We start from the raw sequence: 14,494 nt of genomic DNA on the forward strand, positions 1-14,494 counted from the left end.
AAAGGGATTTTTCAAGTAACTCTGCTACTATCACCACCCAAATGTTCCGCCCCATCGACATTCTAAACCAGCTTACAATTCTTTTCTTTTGAAGTATTTTGAGGGAAGGTTTCGTAATGACGTGCCTCTGATAATCCATGCATATTCAGGGACGAAAGCAGCCGACAACTACCCCACCTACCACACACACACACACACACACACATTCGGGATTCTTTATTTTCCGAATCGAGGAAAAGATTTGATGCAAATACGACCGTTTATCTTCAGAATCGGGTCGCTATACGAGAGTCGCTACTTAAGTTTTGAGATATGGCAACACTGATGTGAATATGTCAAATCTGACATTTTTAAAGGTGAACGAACTCAGAACGTGTTGTCGTACGAGTGCTATTTGAGTTGTTCACGGATATTTTTATTTTAGTGAACAAATAGGATTAAATTACGAACATTTTGATATTGCCATATCGTCATGAGACATACTGTGAGATTGGGGCATACTTGGGCATTAATTTCACTATCATACATTCAATAATACATGAGCGTTTGGCTGTCAAAAAGATTTGCGTTGATAATCGCTCAAAGAAGCTCGTGTTGATCAGTGGAAAGAATGGTGAAAAAATCGATTGTGTGGGATTTTCAAGACGAGCCAAATCCAACATTATTGTTTGATATTTTTGTGTATACGGCTCTGCTTTTATTTCGTCTTCGCCAACAAAAACCTTGGGGGCTGCCAATCAACGTACACACATACGGGATGTAGAGTTTAAGATCATTATTGAATCGGAAAATTGGAAAAATCTATTGGATAATACTTAGTGTAAGAAAACTGATGGAGGAATAGAAAAGGGAATGCTGTTAGTATGAGTTTAAATTTTCGCAATAACAAATTCCAACGTCATAACTATGTAATAATTAATGATACAATTCTCATAGTTGTCTGCGAGAAATAATCACTGAATGTGTTCGTCAAACCGAAGACCATCTCATGAATATTTATACAGTGTATGCATAGGAAATCGCGCCTTTGGTAACTCGCATTATTTATTATTCATACCCCCAAAACAAAAAAAGAAGAATTATTAATTGGTCCCGTCATAGACGTAGCTTTTTGGCTTACTGGAGGGTATGGGAGATTTATAGAAGCAATTTCGTCTGTCGACACGTTCAAGTATATGTTTAAATAATTAAAAAAAGTTGTTGTTATAACACCCTATAAAGATTTGACGTAAATAAGCTAGGGGCAAACAAATTCGTATGTTTTCGAAGATTTTGACTTTACATTTCGTATCTAGCATCATGAAGAATTTGTGTGAGCGGAAGAAATACTGTGAATAAACTAGGATGATGAGAATCAGCCACAGATGTCGAATGTTACATCGACGACAATATAAATAATTGCTAAAAAGAGGCTTATACCATGTGCTAATGTCTCACTAAGACACGACCGGAATTTTTATATTAAACTAATTAAATAATCTACATGGTTGACCTACCGTTTATCACAAAAATTTCGATTTTTATAGTAAATTTTCGAAAAAGCGATTTTTAACTAATTATATAACTAAGTTTTATACAATTTTACACACCTACAATTTTTGATTGCAGTTTTTTTATACCTTCTTATATATTCGAGGCATTCACAAAAAAAATTTGTTAAGGGGAGTTTTTTACTATTTTTACCCTGAAATTGACATTTTAAAACTATCAAATACGTTAGAATAGCTTTACAACGAATTTTAGTATTTTGTTTGAATTTGTTTCTACGTCTTCCAATATTTTCGAGATATTTCCAGATAAATTGTTTCCTAGGGTAGACTATTCCTACCTCAAAATGGACATTTTCGAAGTATCAAATTTGTCAAATATGATTTAAAAGGAATTTAAATGTCTACATTCATTTGTTCGAAACTTTTTCTTATAGCTTCGTATATTTTCGACATATTTTCAAAACTCGTGAGCTTTGGGGTAGTTTTTGAATACTTTCACCCATTTTAAAACTATCAAATCCATCAAAACTCTGTTAATACGAATGTATTGGAGATGTTAATCGCTCCATATTTCGTTTAAAACTGTTTCCTATATCTCCGTATATTTTGAGAAAAATTTTTTAATAAGTGAATTTAGAGTGGTTCCAACTCCATAATTTAACATTTCGGAACTATCAAATACATCAAGAGTGATTTAATACGAATTTACAGATAATTTCAATCCCCATATTTTTTATTATAAACTGTTTCCATATCTTTGCTTCCTAAAATGAATTCCTAACCTCAAAATGGAAATTTTTCAAATAGAAATCATTTAAACGTTTTCTTAAACCAAATTACAATAAAAAATGTATTTTCGCTTTTTCAATGAACGTATGTATGTATGTGTCTCCCTTTCTTGCTATTATACTGGGAAACCTAGTGTTTACAGCGGTTCTGTTAATGCCACTCCTTTTAGAAAGTTCAGAATGTGGGATGGCTGTAACTGCCAGAGATTTTGGTCTTCTATTTCATCTGCTACCAAGTGTAGTGCTCTGGAGTTCCTTAGTGTTTCACACTACGAATGTGGATAGATATTTTGTCCTCTGTGCAAAAAAATCTACACTTCGCATCATCTGCTAGCGTCTTAAGGTGTCTATGGGATTCCTGTTGGTATTCGTAGATTATTCTTAATTAGGTTAATATATTCAGGAGATCTTCTCTGGTTATAGTTTCCCAGAAGAGTCTTTGCCTATCTCATCCTCTGTAGGTTGTCCCAATAAAAGGTTTTGCTCCTATCTACCTTCTTTCCAAAGATTTTCTAATGTTCTGTAGCTGATACCACAGAAAGGTTCAGATCCCATGAAGAGCTTGTCTGCCCCCGCTTTAGCGAGCTTATCAGCTATTTCCCCTAACTCCGATGTGTGTTGGAATCCATTGTTCGCAAATTTTTTTTACCTGGTTCGTTCAATTTTTTAGGCAATCCCAAACGAGTTTGGATTCTATGATATTGGAGCTTGAAGCTCTAATGGTTATCGGAATGATGATTTTCTATTTGCGACAGTTTTTGTATAAATTGAACTAGACACATTTTTCAATTGCATAAATTTCTGCTTGAAAACTGCTTGGTTTGTTGCCAAAACTTCTACCATATATACCATTTAATGACATTTCTTGTATGGTGTTATGATCCCATTTATTTCTACAGCGTAGTATTGAGGTAAGTTTTTTCTCAAAACTTTTTCGATGCATTATCCTGAGGCACCTCCCAAGTTTGGTTATTATTGAGGGACGGTTTTTCTTTGGTGATTTCGTGTCTGAAGATTCTAAGTGATGTTTTTTCTACCAAGCTTTCCTTTATTATGTAGAGAGGTGGGAGATTTGAAATCACTTCTAGAGAGCTGTTGGGCATGATTTCATGGTCCCGGTTGCACATATGCAAGCCAGTATTTGTACCATCGAGAGATTATTCCTCGTAGTTTTCACACTAGTTCTAGTACCCCAAACCGCTGCCCCATATGTGGTGATTGCTTTCACAATTGCCGTGTATATCCACAGTAATATCTTTGGGTTACAACACCAATTCCTAGCTACGAAGTTTCTGCACACCATTAGGGTTTTTGTCGCCAAATATTTTCCCTATTTTTATCTCAATGACCTGCCGGACTAGCTTGATAGGCTTTAGGTTGAGTTTTTTCTTCCTAGAGAAGGAAATGGCCCTTCTCCAAGGCTCTGGTATGAACGCTAGCTCTAGATTGCTTCTACTAGGGCGAATCAAATGTGGTAAGATATTCTTCTGTACTCTTTGAAGGAGGGATGGGAAGATTCCGTTTATTCGTGGGGACTTGAACTGCATACTTATTTTGTAGTTGCAGTTTCTCTTAAAGTTTTGCTATGTTGTACCATTTTGTTTTCTGAGGCTGAAGCGCCACTTCCGGGAAAGTGAATTTTAGAAAAAGGAAATTTGAATCCTCATTTTATACGCGTATGAAATGTTATTTTACAGACACTCTGTATTACATATTTATATCAGTCACCTTGGTAGAGAAGCCAATGATCTGAAACATTGTCTAGGGAGTAATTGCTAGCAATTAGTTTTTATGATTTAGTGAGATTGGCGGCAATTATATTTAAACGCGTTTTATCTAGCTCTAGCGTCAACGAAGAAGAATGAAAGACTGAAGATTAATACACTTTTCTTCGGGTTATAAAATTCGTTACGATAAAGTTGATAATACTAGGTGAATGCAAAAAGTTTTGAAATAGCAGCACCATCCGTCTCATAATACAAATTATTTACAATTTGAACCAAAGTTTCGTAGGGTTTTTATTTGCAGTAGAGGTTCAATGAAGTGGGACACTTATGAGTATTTTCCTCTCGTGAAGATATTTTTATTTCTTCTCACCTGTCAACAACAAATAAGGATCTTCTAAAGGGGAATTACGACAAACGTTTGTAATAATATGGAAAAGAAATGTCGGAAACAAAAAAAGCCCGGGAGTGTTTTTTTTTAATTTCAGTAGGATCTGATTAATGAGCATCCGGGCAAACAATAGAGAACAGTTATTAAAACGTATTTAAATGACGAAGCGTTCGTTTCAAATGACAATTAAACTGTCTGGCAGTAATTAATGAATCTTGATTAAGGTATGGAACGATTAGTTCTACTTCGAAATGGGAAGGTATATTTTTCGATGAAAAACAGTGACTCTGCGTTTTCGTAAAATTAACAGAATTACTAATTGTGATATTTCCAAAGTGCATACATCAGAGAAAAATAATTTCCTAATTGACAGTTTCACTAGGTGGAACACAAAAATTGAATGATTTTGTCGTTCGAGACAATTTTTTTCAAAAATAAAAACAGGACCCAGGGACGAAGCAAAAAAGTATCTAGGTTTTTTCAAATTTTTAAGCGACAAATCTAAGAACAATTTTTGATGAAAATTCATTCGCAAACAACTTTGTATCCGATTTAGTATCAGGAATACCAATTTTTGACCTGAGTACAGTTAAAAAAGCAATTTTTTAATTAAAAAAAGAAATTTTTGACGGAGATAAACTATGAAAAGACAATTTTTGTTCAATTTATTAAATATTTATTCGAATAAACCAAATTTTTGACAAAATTGAACTCAGGCAACACAATTTTACATTAGGAAAATCAATTTTTTACACATAATTTCACTTAAAAAAGCAGCTTTTCATAAAATTTTATTCAGAAATATCAATGTTTGACCTAATTAACCATAAAAAAGCAATTTTTCAACCAAATCAGAGAAAACCAAAATATTAGTAAAACAAAACGTCAGTTTTGGGCAACAATTGACTAAGAAGACAATCACAGTATCAAATGAGAAAATTATCATATTTTGACCTAAGTAAGCTCAGAAAACCATTTTCATTACATAAAATTCCGAAGAATCATTTTTTTCAATTTTCGAGTTAATTAAAATAGAATTTTTTTTGCCAAATTCATCTCAAACAAGCCATTCTCCATCAAATTCAACCCAGATCTAAATCATATTTTAATCTTATAAAGCTAAAAAAATGACTTTTTGAATAAATTAATCTTAGAAATAATATTTTGATCAAATGAAGCTCAGAAAACGATATTTTGACCAATTTCAGATCAGAAAACCATATTTTGACCAAATTAAGTTAAGAAAATGGTATTTTGAACAATTTAAGCACAAAAAGGATCATATTTTGACCAAGTAAATGTCAGAAACCATATTTTATCTCAAAAAATGATCATATTTTATCCAAATAAAGCTCAGAAAACCTTATTTTGACCAAATTAAAACCAGAAAAAAATGTTCACCAAATTAAGCCTAGAAAACAACCATATTTGTTCCAAAATAAGGTCGGAAAACCTTATTTTGATAAAATTAAGCTCAGAAAATCGTATTTAAAACAATTTAATCACAAAAGAATAATATTTTGATCAAATTAACCTCGGAAACCATGTTTTGACCAAATTAAAAGCAGAAAATAAAATTTTCACCAAATTAAGCTTAGAAAACAAACATATTTGTTACAAAATAAGATCAGGTAACTCCAGAAAATCTTATTTGGAACAAATTAGGCACATAAATAACGATAGTTTGACCAAATTAATCTCGAAAACTATATTATGACCAAATTAGGCTCATAAAATCATATTTTCACCAAATGGAAATCAGAAAATAATATTTCGTTCAGAAAACAAAAATATTTTGTAGAAATAAAGCTGGGTAAACTAAATTTTATTCAAATTAAGCTCAGAAAATCAGACTTTGACTTGACTAGAGATCAGAAGAACCATTTTTTTGGCAGAAATAGACAGAAAAAATTGAAAATTAAGAAGAAAGCCAATTTTCATAAAATTGGATTTAAATAAGCCATTTTTGACCAAATTAAACTCAGGATATTTTGGCAAAATTGAAACTCAAAACACTATATATACTATTTTTAGTTACACCAAAGTTTTCTCTCAACGTACACAATTGATCATCCTTCATATATCCTAGATTTGTCCCCCCCAAACGAATAACAAAATTTAAAATCGAAATATCTTTCTTCCCAGATAAGTTTAAAAATAATAAAACATTAATGGGAAAAATGTTTTAAGCTTAATAGAGACTATATTGAAATTTATACTAATTTTTTAATTAAAAAAGGATTAGGGGTTGAGTAAAGAGATGGGAAATCGTTAATATTATTAGTGCAAATACTCACGTTCATTTTTAATTTATCATTTTCTCCAAAAACCATGTTTTTTTTTAATATACAACACTCAATTCACTTATGTACACTCTTCAAATTTAAATCGGCAACTGAATGCGATAACCTCAAAATATGCATAACGATTATTCTTATCGGGATAATAAAGATTATTTAACAATGACGTTATTATTAATATCATATTCTATTCTTTTTTTTTATCAATATTTGTTAATAATTATTATTAAATTGTTATTACTACTTCCTACTAGGTGCGTGTGTTTGCTATCTATAATGTTTCTAAATACATTTTGAGTTCGAATAGATAATCAAATACAATAAAACAAAATGTCTTGAGGAACCTACCGGGTAATTTTGATTGATATTTTTGTCCAAAATTCATAAAACAACCAAGGAGAGTTCCCAGTCCACTCAAGTGTTTTGGTAAGTGACCAGAAGGAAGTCAGCATTTCAATAATTAGGTGTAGTACTTTTATGACTCAGAAACCTACATTTTTCATATAATTGGAGTTAGTAACAACATTTTTGTCCAATTTAGTATATATAGTTTTATTCAGAAAACTGAAAATTTGAGGGAATTGAATTCAGGAGAGCCACTTTTGCAAAATTTAGCCTAAATATCTTTAGAAAAGCAATTTCTGATCGAATTTGACTCAGAAAACTTAATTTTTCATAGAATCGTAGAAATGGACCCAGAAAAGCCAATATTATCCAATTAAGTATCAGGCAAACCAAATTTTGGTACAGTTGGACTCAGAAAACTCAATTTTTTACAAAATTGGAACCAGAAACCTCAATTTCAATACAATTAATCCCAGAAAAGCCACTTTTTGTATAAGGGAAGCAAATTTTTAGCCAAAGTTTTTGACTCAGATAAGTAACCCAATTTTGAACAAAACAAAATCCAGGAAAGCCACATTTTACTTAATTCAGTAAAAGAAAGACCAATTTTGAGCCTTAACAACCACTCAAGAAAGTGACTTTTCTACAATTACGTAACAGAAAAGCCAACAAAAACATATTCGACATAGAAATTCAATACTTGACCGATTTTAAGTCAGTAAACTCAATTTTTGATTTCATATAAGGAAAACAAATTTTTGGTATAACTAAATTCAGAAAAGCAATTTTTGTTGAAGTTTAACTAAAATCACTATTGCTAAATAACCATATAAAAGCAATTTATTACCAAATTTGGCTGAGAAAACCGCATTTTTGATAAAATTAAACTCAGGAGAGCTGTATTTTGTCCAATTTAGTATCAGGAAAATCAATTTTAAGCATATGAAACTTTATAAAAGCAATTTCTCACCGAATTTAGTTCAGAAAACTCAATTTTTGATGAAGTTAAGCCCAGAAGAGTTACTTTTTGTCCAATCTAGTATCAGGAAAGCCAATTTTCAGCGTAAAAAAACTTATAAAAACAATTTCTGATAATTTCTGATTGAATTTAGCTCAGAAAACCCCATTTTGATAAAATTAAACTCATAAGAGTTACTCCATATCAAATTTACTATCAGAAATCCCAATTTTCAGCGTAAAAAATCTTATAAAAACAATTTCTGACTGAATTTAGCTCAGAAAACCCCATTTTGATAAAATTAAACTCATAAGAGTTACTCCATATCAAATTTACTATCAGAAATCCCAATTTTCAGCGTAAAAAATCTTATAAAAACAATTTCTGACTGAATTGGGCTCAGGAAACTCCATTTTTATAAAATTAAACTCAAAAGAGCTACCTTAAATCCAATTTACTATCAGAAATTGAAAAAAAAGTAAAAAACCCTATAAAAAACAAGTTTTGACTGAATTTAGTTAGGAAAACTCCATTTTGGTAGAATTAAACTCGAGAGAGCTACATTTTGTCCAATTTATAATTAGAAAAACCAATTTTCAGTACGAAAAATCTTATAAAATCAATTTCTGACGGAATTTGACTCAGAAAACTCAATTTTTCACAGAATTGATTTTTGAAAAGCCACATTTGTCAATTTAGTATCCTGAAAGCCAGTTTTTAAGCAAATTCGTCTAAAAAAATCAATTTTCTGAAACACTTTCAAACATTCGATACAGAAAACACAATATTTAGTAAAATTATATTCGGGAAAACCACTTTGGTCAATTTCGTATGAGATAGTTATGAATAAATTGTTATCTATGTTTGATGTTTCTAAAGTAGCTTCGAATCTTTTTATTTAATTATTACTATCTATCGATCTGGTTCAAATACAAGATGTATTATTATGGAGAGAGTTCGTTAGAATTGTTAAGGAAATTGCTTCATGAAAGCTTACGTGCTTTAGAAATTCTTTTTTAACTTAAAGAACCATATTGAAACGATACCACTAATATGCTTAAGGACTTTTCCGATTGAAAAATCAAAGGATTTGAAATCTGTGCGACTGTCCGCTTCATCAGCTTTACCATCTAACATGGGTGTAGTAGAGAAAAATATCAATACTTTGAATAATATATAATTTTGTGTAAAAATAAGAGAACGTCCCTGGACCCACCTACGTCAAATCTCCTCTTTCTTTGTCGCTTTTTTCGCGAAAAAGCATTGGGATTTAAAAATCCCTATAGTGACTGGTTGGTTCTGATGGCACTTAATTCCCCCATAGCGAATAGATTACATAAATAATCCAGTGTGGTTGTGCAAACTCAATTATCGTCATTTCGTTCATTTTTTGGGGGTTTTATAATTTCGAGTGGTTGTTTCTAGGGGTATCACCCCAAATAGTAGCGAAAAGAATCGATGGAAATCTAGAAATGAATTGAGTAATTGAGAAAGTATTTGAACTGCTTATTTGTTTGTGTTGTTAATATTATTTTCGAAAATTAGAAGTACTGATATTAGAAAGTGTATAGACTAAGAGGAAGCGCATTTTAAAATTGTTTTCACTGAAGCACTATACTACAGTGTGTACTTTAGTATTAGGAAAGCCAATTTTTAGATTAATCCGATTTGGAAAAGCAATTTTTCAACCGAATTTGACTAAGAAAACTACATTTTTCACAAAATTGAATCAAGAAAAGTTACTTTTAGCCAAAATCCTCTTAAAAAATGAACTTTTAACCGACTTTGACTCATAAAACTCAATTCTTGACAAAATTATGCTCAGAACATACATATTTATTCAGTTTGGTATGAGAAAAGCCAATTTTTACCTGAATTCGACTATGAGAAGCAATTTTTTTACCAAATTTGAATCAATTTATGATAAAAATATACTCAGAACAGACAGATTTATTCTTTTTAGTATCAGAAAGACAAATTTTTATCTGAATTCGACTTGGAATAATAACGTTTCCAACGAATTTGACTCAGAAAACTACATTTTTCACAAAATCAAGAGTCTAGAATAGCTACTAGACAAAAATCCTCTTAGAAAAGGAATTTCTTAACCGACTTTGACTCATAAAACTCAATTCTTGATAAAATTATGCTCAGAACATACATATTTATTCAGTTTGGTATCAGAAAGACCAATTTTTACCTGAATTCGACTTGATAAAGCAATTTTTTGACCAAATTTTACTGAATTTTTGATAATATTATACTCATAACAGACATATTTATTCAATTTAGTATCAGAAAGGTCAATTTTTATCTGAATTCGACTTAAAAAAGCAATGTTTCAACCGAATTATACTCAGAACGGACAAATTCATTCAATTTACAATCAGAGAAGCCAATTTTTATCTGAATTCGATTTGGAAAAGCAATTTTTAATCTATTTTGAATCAGAATCCTCAATTTTGGACCAAATTAAACCCAGGACAACCACTTTTTATCAAATTCAGTACCAAGAAAGCCAATTTTAAGCTGAATTCGACTTGGGAAAGCAAACCGGAACCAGACATCTCAATTTTTGACAAAAATGCCAATTTTGAACCAACGCCGTTTCTTAAAAGAAATTTTTTGGCAGAATTTGACTCAGAAAACTCAATTATTAACCACACTGAACTGACAAAAGTGACTTTTACCCAAGATAATTCGGAGTTTGTACAAATATCTCTGAGCTGAAGCTCCTTCAAACCTTATTATTAACATCAGGACCTCCCACGCACAGAACTTTCTACGCGTATCGCATTATGGAATCCCAACCTATTGTGAACTCCACAAGTCTTGATTTTTAAGTAGTCATATCTATAATGATCTTACATACACATCACATTATAAAATTTCCCCGAATAAAAAACATAAATAAAGTTTTCCTATTGTTATCACAACATAATCTTTCATCAATTCTTAAAACGAGATCTGTTTTTGGACGCAGTTTCCGAAAAACGTCTGTTGATTGCCTGACCACATAGTAAAACTAATCCTATTAGTCCTTACAGATTGATATGTAGTGTGGATTTAGCGTCGAATGTGAAGATCAGATAGGTGAGCACTTAAACAGTTCGTGCCTCATTTGACAGTTTGCGAGATTAGAGCCCCTCCGGGGTATAATTCGCCCGAGATTTCATTTCATTTACTTTTTCTTTCATTCGATGTGGAAAGAAACGGCTATAACAACGACTATTGAGATAAAGTATTCAAATCAATTAAAATACTAACAACGCAAGGATTTTAAACTAGTTTTTGAAGAGGAGTAAACATTTGAACTAAACCATTATCCTGCCCGATAGCAAATCTAGGAAATCATATTTTGAACAAAGTAGGCTCCGAAATCGATCATATTTTATCCAAATAAAGCACAGAAACCCATATTTTGATTCAATTAAGAGCAGAAAATGAAATTTTCAACAAATGAAACTTAGAAAACAACATACTTGAATCAAAAAAAGCTCGGAAAATTATATGTTGACAAAATCAATATCGGAAACTATATTTTGAACCAATTAGACTCAGAAAACGATCATACTTTATCCAAATAAAGCACAGAAAACCATACTTCAACTCAATTAAGAACAGAAAATGAAATTTTAACCAACTGAAGCTTAGAAAACAACCATATTTGGTCCAAAATAAGCTCGGAAAATTATATTTTGACTAAATCAATCTCGGAAACCATATTTTGAACCAATTAGGCTCAGAAAACGATCATATTTTATCCAAATTGAATTTAGAAATCAACCATATTTGATTCAAAATGAGGTTCAAAATCTCGAAAACAATATTTTGTTTAAATTAGGCTTAGAAAACGATCATATTTTATCCGAATAAAGCTCAGAAAACCATATTTTGACCAAATTAAGAGAGAAAAATAAAATTTTCACCAAATTAAGCTTAGAAAACAAAAATAATTGGTCCAAAATAAGGTAGGAAAAACCATATTTTCCCCAAATTAATCTCGAAACTATATTTCGACCAAATTTGGTTCAGAAAATCATATTTTAACCGACTAGAAAACTGAAAATATATGGATCAAATTAAGCTCAGAAAACAAATATATTTTGTAGAAAATAATCTGGGTAAACTACATTTTATTTAAATTAAGCTCAGAAAATCAGATTGTGATTTCTAAAGATCAAAAGAGTCATATTTTTGACCGAAATAGACAGAAAAAATTAAAAATGAAGATAGAAGTAGCTAATTTTCATCAAATCGGACTCAGATAAGCAATTTTTGACCAAATTGAAACTCAAAAGACTATATATGTATATACCATTTTTGTCTATTTTGGATCTATAAAACAAGTAAGTTACACCAAAGTTTTCTCTCAAGATAAAGTATTCAAATCAATTGAAATTTGAACTAAACAAATAATACTGTTGAATCTAGATAAGAATTATAACAAACAATGGGAATACCTGGACAAGCTGAACAAGCTACGCAAAAAAATGAAGTTTCAGATACACATTGAAGTGGAGGGAAACGAAATAATTAACACGATTAACGATTAACTCGATAAAGTAGGGATAAACAAATCCTTCATATGACTTAAGCCCTTCTGTTGTATCAGCTACAGAATAATATAGAAAGCATTGTAAATGAAAGTACATAGAGGTAAACCAGTTACTGAGACAGGCAAAGACTCTCCTGGGAAACTAACCAGACTTAGCAAATAATGCAGCTTGCAGATTATGTTGCACAGAGACAAATCTCACAATCTCTCGAAGTGTGAGACACTACGGAGCTCCAGAGCACTACACTTGGCAGCGTTTGAAATAGAAGACGAAGATTCCTGGCAGAGATGAATAAGAGTAATGAAAACCTGCACATTCTATTGTTAAGATCGAATATCTAATAAAGCCATTCTCTTATTTAGTTCCAAGTTATTCGACAATAAATATTGTTTTTAAACATCGACAATCGCTGCGTTAGAGCCACATGGTAATAATATATAATAATAATAATAATTATTCAGCTTCTAATAGCACAACTTATTATTACCTGAGGTTATAAGGGTTTGTTTACAAACAAACTGCAGTGAAGACGTCTTAAAATGGAAAAATGCTTGAAATTAGCAGCGAAGTGCGTTCTGCCATTGTTAAAGTGAACAACACCCGAGTTTTTTTATCATTGACAATAGTAAAACTTTTGCTAAAGCCACAAAACAAGAAGAAAAAAAAAGAAAAAATGGATGCAGTGGGCACTTGCCTATCGAAATTGGACTGAAAAAGATCTTTGTATCAATGATCAAAGTTTAAGCTATTCGGTTCAAAACGAACAATTACATTCGACGCAGTGCCCAATCATGCCCCATCAGGCTTCGTTGTAGTTCAATTATAGTCTGGGGTTGATTTTGAACCATGAAACTGGAAATTTGATTAAAATTGATTGAATTTTGAAGAAGGAACAGTACAAAAAAATTTAAAACAAAATGCCGTTCTTTCGGTTTGCCATTAATTGGAGATGGATTCATTTCTAAATTATATAGAGAATATTATGAAGAGAAAGAGACAAAAGCAGTATTAGTAGATTCCGGATCTCAATCCTATTGATTTTTTGTAGGAAGAGATTGATAGGAACGTTCCTAATTGTGCCCCATCCTCGCGAGGAGAAATGTGGAATTCTTTATACGTAAGTTGGATTATTGGATGATTTGATAGTTTAATTGAGCATTTAATATTTTATTGAAATTTTATATAATTTTCAGTAAATTTTGATTAGAATGACTGGACTAATATAACTTATTGACCTGATATATTATAGGGTTAACAACAAGCCACACTTTTCCCAAATTAGTGCTGAAAATGAAAAATTCCAATCACGATTCCACACAAATTTCAACATATACTTACTTAAAAACATTAACAACATACATGTGTTCCAAAGAAATTATTTAAAACACGCCAACTCGGCTCACAATCGTAATCATCATAAATGAGTAGTTATTTCCAATTCTTTTGATGTCGAGGTTAATAAATATAATTTTGAATCGTATCTGTTGGATTTTTCTTTTTCAACAATAACGTGTACAAGGGATTTACAAAAAAAATCTTCTTCACAAAGCATTCTTTGGTACGCTATTCACAAATGTAATGATTGCATAAATAATTGAACACAGTAGCTCGATCCAATTATCAACAATTTTCTTTATGTGTCCAATTGCGCCCAATAATCACTAACAATTATTTAATAATAAATTAGTATTTACCTTTTGAATATTTCATTTCGGCAGTTTATGTTTATCGCGAAAATCACTCTCTTTTGCTATAGAATTCTGAATGAAAAAAGGACTGAGAAAAGTTGGACTCAACATCGATTGGTATAGAAAAGGATAATTATAAATTAAAAATTCTTATGTCCTTTTATATCCGCGTCAACTGGTAAGAGTTTTTCATGGATTCATATTCTTTTTTAATTGGAAATAATCGAAAGGAAGCAAAACATAATCTACAA

At 31.2% G+C, this 14,494-nt stretch overlaps 1 protein-coding gene across 2 annotated transcripts in view; it reads right to left on the reverse strand.

Annotated features, from left to right (window-relative positions):
- LOC130892969 (protein-L-histidine N-pros-methyltransferase) overlaps positions 1 to 14,494 on the reverse strand; it is a 125,865-nt gene that overhangs the window by 109,517 nt on the left and 1,854 nt on the right. Inside the window, exon 1 of one of the 2 annotated variants that reach the window (XM_057798728.1) lies at positions 6,691 to 6,780. The exons of the other annotated variant lie outside the window; for it this stretch is intronic. Coding sequence (XP_057654711.1) covers positions 6,691 to 6,726 — 36 coding nt within the window. The 5' untranslated portion in view covers positions 6,727 to 6,780. Of the gene's footprint in view, positions 1 to 6,690; positions 6,781 to 14,494 lie in introns of those variants that run through there. 2 annotated transcript variants of the gene reach the window in all.

This window comes from Diorhabda carinulata, chromosome 4 (assembly GCF_026250575.1).
Source record: "Diorhabda carinulata isolate Delta chromosome 4, icDioCari1.1, whole genome shotgun sequence".
Taxonomy (NCBI): Eukaryota; Metazoa; Arthropoda; class Insecta; order Coleoptera; family Chrysomelidae; genus Diorhabda; species Diorhabda carinulata.